This window comes from Rhyacophila brunnea, unplaced genomic scaffold (genome assembly GCF_057557595.1).
Source record: "Rhyacophila brunnea isolate RB1 unplaced genomic scaffold, BYU_Rbru_1.0 scaffold_6, whole genome shotgun sequence".
Lineage (NCBI taxonomy): Eukaryota > Metazoa > Arthropoda > Insecta > Trichoptera > Rhyacophilidae > Rhyacophila > Rhyacophila brunnea.
In genome coordinates this window covers 38,928,952-38,935,020 of record NW_028233276.1, presented here as the reverse complement: position 1 = coordinate 38,935,020, position 6,069 = coordinate 38,928,952, and the positions used below count along the sequence as shown (strand labels likewise).

At 28.4% G+C, this 6,069-nt stretch overlaps 1 protein-coding gene across 1 annotated transcript; it reads right to left on the bottom strand.

Annotated features, from left to right (window-relative positions):
* Positions 1–1,643: 1,643 nt before the first annotated feature.
* LOC147065668 (B1 protein-like) lies at positions 1,644–4,143 on the bottom strand. The gene is made up of 2 exons (XM_085956699.1): positions 4,053–4,143; positions 1,644–2,120 (listed from the first exon to the last, which is right to left on the bottom strand). Exons 1-2 carry the CDS (start codon positions 4,101–4,103, stop codon positions 1,770–1,772), a joined length of 402 nt encoding a protein of 133 aa, XP_085812825.1. The 5' UTR covers positions 4,104–4,143; the 3' UTR covers positions 1,644–1,769.
* Positions 4,144–6,069: the final 1,926 nt, after the last annotated feature.

The window sequence follows — 6,069 nt, the reverse complement described above, 5'->3', positions numbered from 1 at the left end:
TCGAGTCTACGGAGCGGAGTAATAATTAATTAGCACAGATAAATTTGCGGCAATGCCCCAAAAAGTTCCTGATCTCTGACATAAGATCTAAAAATGTCATATAAGTGTTATTGTGATTTTATCACTCGTTGTGGGCGCCTAATAATAAAAATATATCCTTACATAATATCTAATTAACACAATTTTATGCATTTATATTAATTAAAAAAAATATTAAAGTTAATTATAAATATGTATAATATCTAATCGACCTATTTTTTTCTCCTCGTTTCATGTGAAAATTACATACTTACCTTATATTTTGGCTCCAGACAGTTGATTAACAAGTCATCCCATATCTATTGAACCCAACAAAGTGTATCTTGAATTTTGATAAAACAAAAATGTTATCAAGAATGCTTCTCAGAAATCCATTAATGCATGATTAAATAATTTATATAAAAAATATTATATAATTACATTGATATAGAAAGAAAAATAAAAATATTAATTAATGCAAATCGATTCATATTATATACATGAATAAAGGCACACATAGTAGATATTAGCAGCCTTCAGAACACATCTTTTTACTACCCTCTGTCAACCGCTTTACCCTCAGGAATGCTGTATTCCTTTCTACGCAGACTCCACTTCTCTTGTCTAGTCTGTCTTCTTCTTATTGTGCCATTCCCTTGCGGAGGTCGGCCACCATCTAGGCAATGTTATCTCTGTCGTCTGCTACCCGGAACAGTTCAGTGGAGCTGCACTCGTACTAATCACGGAGGTTCTTAAGGCCCTAAATGCGGCGCCGTCCTCTGCTACGCTTCCCATTGATTTTTCCTTGAAAGTTAGGGAATGCTGTATTTTTGTCCTCTCATAATGTGGCCGAGGTACTGTAGTTTCCTGGTTTTGATACTATGTAGAACTACTTGGTCATTCCCCATTTGATTGAGAACTTCAACATTTGTCACCCGGTCAGTCCAAGGAATTTTGAGGATGCGTCTATATAGTCACATCTCGAAAGCTTCAAGTCTCCGTGACATCTCTTTGTTTAGCGTCCATACTTCCATACCAAAGAAAATAATTGAGAGAACATAACAACTAGTCTGTTTAAGAGGAGTTTTTTGGTGGTAAGGCGTACATCTACGCATTATTTTCTAAAAATATCATTGGATCTTATTTTGTTTGTCGAGACCAATAAATTAACGAGATAAGTATTGCAATTTTGTTTTTATGAATATATTAAATGTTTGATTTATAGGTAGGTAGGTAAATATTTCTCAAATTCATTATTTGCTCCTAATATTTGAGCGGCTTAGAAACAATATATTTTCGTAAAATGTTGACTAGTCATTAAAAAAGTCTAACATCTTTCTTATATATATAATTTCTGAAGAAAGTATTTTAAATAATTATTTGTATTTTATTAGTAGGTATATAACATTTTATATTAGTACTTTTTTGTGAAATTATACCCATAAAAGAGAAATAAAACATTTTTATTGACTTCACAACATTTTTCAAAAATGGAATCCTGCGTTTTTGTTTCTAGATCACTAATTTATTAGGTAAGTGAAGTTTCTCTTATGTCATCAGCTAAGGGATGGGTTATTAATTAGACTTAATAAGTTATTCCTTTGATTAATTAATAAAACAATTCATTTTAAGGGTTGTAACAGATTTTATTATATGAACATGACATCACCTCAAAAGAGGAAATTCCTACCAATTTATACAGAATGAGTTTGTGAAATTTGAATTTAAGATGTTAAGTAATACTGATGTGCTCAGAAAAGGGCATGATCTGGCTTCTCAACATGATAGCACTTGACGTAGTTCCATGCGGTCTCTTCCTTGGTGGCTCCAGTATTGGCGAGGCACTTGTCGATGGCCTCTCCAACCTTCTCCCTCTTTTCGGCTTCAGTCTTAGCTAGAGCGACATCCTTGTGGAACTTGCCATCGTCGGTCATGAGGTCAGCCTTCTTGAGCATGCAGAATGCAAATGCCTTCAGCTTCGGGTCTTCCGATGTCCAGTCTCCTTCGCGTGTCTTCTTCACCAGCTCTTTGTCAACACCGGTATCTTTGATGCATTCCTTGCCGTAGTTCTTGAGTTTTTCTTTTTGTTCGTCTGTCAGTGCCTAAAAATAGAAACGAATAGTTAGATTTCGATCTCAATTTCAATGTTTATTAAAATGTATTGGTCAGAGATGTGGCAAACTTCTTTCTCCTTTAAATCTTTCAGGTTTAGAAGTAGGTAACTATTTCAAGCTATGAATTCATAAATATAACGCATTTTTCAAAACTAATATAACTTTTGAAATTATTACTTCTTGGGACTGATCTTTCCCTAAGTAAGTAATTTTCCTAAGAATGTTGTCAATATTATTTGTAGAAACCCATATGCTCCACATATAAGTAAACATAATATTTATTTATATATAAACATTTTAAAAATATTATTTACTTTCATCAATTCAATAATAAAAACTTTTTGACGAGATAATTTCAAAATTAAAAGTTATAATCGGTTGCCATATTCACTTAATTAGGCATAAATAATTAAAATTTTAATGTTTTACAATAATTAACCTTTATAATAATACAATAAATAACTGTTTCCTCTGTCTCAACTGTCCTCACTTTACAAAAATAATTGACAATTGGTATGCAATTTTCTGATGCATAAAATCAATAAAATGAATTCATAATTAATATATAAATACTACACAACAGCAAAAATTCAAATTACGTTATATTATTTCAGTAATATGATAATATATATTTCCTTTTAGTTTATTTAATTTTATTGTTAAGTTGTGTCTTTGTGATTTTAAATAAAGTTTCACCAAATTATTATTAACTATTAAATAAATATAATTTGAATATAATTAACTATATTATGATATACATACTTTCCATCAATTTTAATTTCAATTTACGGTAGTTACAAACATTACTATAACGATTATATTAGTGACTTGTGATATCTCATTATATAAGAAATATTATTTCTGATGAATTATGAGTGTAGTTATAAGTAATTTTCCAGCAATTAATTAAACATAATTAAGAAATTATTATGTTCAAATAAAGTTTGTAAACAAATGAGTACATAACTAATCTAATTATTTGTATTTCTCTTGTAGTGAACTAATAGAATATACCACGCCTACATAGTACCTACAAGCTACAAATAGCAGTTTTCATATTTTTTTTCAGTTCTGGTCTCTCTTTAGTAAGTAATTTGTTATATTATTATATTATCGATACAATTAAATATTTGCTACTAGAAATTTTACTCCGATACAATATTACCAATATTGATAAAATACTGATACAATATTGATACAACTATTTAAAATTAGAACGAAAATTTTGTATTACGATTACCTGATGAATTGTATATTGTTTTACAGAATATATTATATGAAGCTATAGATTGGCGATTGTCAAAATTTCAAGAAGGTATATGATTGATTTATTATGAAGATATTATATATTTGATATAATATTATGAATATAGTATGTTAGCTTATGATGGTGAAACAAGTAGTAACTAACGAAGTATGGGTAACTATTAATATACCATATCAAAGAACTAACTAAACTAAAAAGTATCAAGTATAAGACAAGTATAGACTTTAATTTGTCTTGAGAACTATAAATAATTAAATAAACTAATTTTCAGATCAAATTAAGGAGCGCTATAATTAACATTATAAAGTTCGGTAACACGTGTAGTTTTGTATGAATTATTCGTCTCGTTAAAAGATTTATTAAAATATTATATAGCAGTGTTAAAAATTTAAATGTCTGCGAATTTTAAACTAATTTCTATAAACAACCACAGGAACTAAAATTTATTTTTAAATTTAATTTTAATTGATTTATGAATTATAAATAAACCAATTATTTTGATTATTTTAATCTACGTTATATAAAAATATAGTTTGATATGAATTTGTTGAGTTAAAATGAATTATTAAAATTTAATACAAATATCTATAAACCACCCTCATCTGATATGTTATATTATCAATTATGGTCGGTTTAACCATTTATCTGCTTACCTGTACTGCAACGAACATCGCCAAAGCAACAACAAGGAAGAAGGTCTTCATTTTGATAGGAATGTGTTTTGTCAGTTGCGGAAAACAAACTGATTATTGAAAATACGAAATGATCTTTTATAGTTGGCTGTGATCTGTGGCCTGGTCAAGCGAGATGACACCGAAATAAGAGGGGACTATTGGCTGACTGCAAAAAAAAACATGTACACAATCGCGTATTCGATATGGGGAATTGATCCGTTATTAAAACTGTTCAATGAATTGATTAATCGCATTCTCGATATTTAAATAATAACACTGAATTATGTAGGTGTAGATTGATTGATACCTTTCTGCAGTAGAGCTAAATTAAATATTTTTTACATTAAAGCAAACAAAATATATTAAAAAAAAAAAACTAAGAACAATCTTTCATGAATATGATAATATGGCTATCTTCCTCCATAATACTCGTAGCCTGATAAAATAATTTATATTTATTTTAGTCATATATAAAATAAATGTACTCATTTTATATGCATACGTTAATAATTCAAAATAAAGTTGTATTAAATATTTAGTAATTTTTCAATAGGTCTGCGAATTATTATTAATATTTCTATACTTAATACACTGTTACTGTGTACTACCATTTAAAAAAATAAATAATGTTCAATATCAAGAAAATTTTAAGGTTGTGGTGCGTTCATTTTTAGCCATCTGCCTAATTATGTCAAAATTAACTAATAGTCATGCAAATAATTAAAACATATTGGCTGGAATCAGACGGATAAAGGTTTGGTGCTGTCTTTTGTAAGAAATTTTGTAATATGTACGTTTCTGAAGTCTAAATTATGTATGTTTAATAAACGATGTTTCATTTTCAAATATTGTGGATTATTGGTTGAATAAAAAAATGTTTATTATTATTAGAAAGTGCAAGTACGTTAAAACTAAAATTTGGAGAGATCCAGACACTGGCTAGTAATCAAGTTAAGTCTATATCTATTATTATTATTATTATTATTATTATTATTATTATTATTATTATTATTATTATTGGTACCTTAACACAAACCACAAAACGCAGTCGCCAATTTTAGTGAAATCTGTAAATTGCATAACTATTAATTAAATTAAGGTAGTAATTATATAGGGTAAATGTGGCTAAATTGGTGAAGGATGTCCACCAGAATTTGATGATGCAGGTTCAAATTCTGTTCGGCGCCATATTTGTTTCAAGTTTTATTGCAAATTTGTATGTTTCTAAGTGGACATAATTATATTAAGTCACTGATATCAAACAAAATGTTCTATGTATATATTTATATAATTTATTTGACATATCGATACCAGATAAATAATCGTATCGTCACCTCAATACTACAACCAAATAACTTGATTTTCACTGTTTTTGAGATAGTTATTGAATGTGATTCTACATTTCATTCTTTACAAAATGATAAATATACCTTCAATGTTTTTTAATATAATTTTACATTATTTAAGTGTTCCCAATTGGACAAGCGCAATTTTCCATTTTTATTTTAAATAATAATTATAGGCTCGACTATAACTCGTTAATCAAGTAAAGTTTAAATTTCATTTCCCCAACAATGACCAAATCAGAGTTATCTAGTTGTAGTAATGAGGTGACAATATTATACTTTGACCCTTCATTATTATCAAGGTGCAAAGGCAACATTATGTAGTTATAAACGGTATAGTGAAAATGAGTTTGTATAGGATTTTCTGATTTGGAATGTCATATTTGACGTCATATAATGTAAGTCAACAAGACAAGAGCTATTTCGTCACAAAGTTGCAACTAGAGTTGGGTATTTCCCGAGAAAATCTCAATCTCGAGATTCGAGATATCCCGAAATGTTGAAATTTTCAACTCTCGAGATTCGGGATTTCCTGAAAAGAGTTTTCGAGAATTCTCGATATATGGGGAAATTAATAAAAACCTGTAATAATCCTAAAATAAGTGTAAAAAAGGACAAATTCCAAAAAAATATGATTTTTTTTATTTATG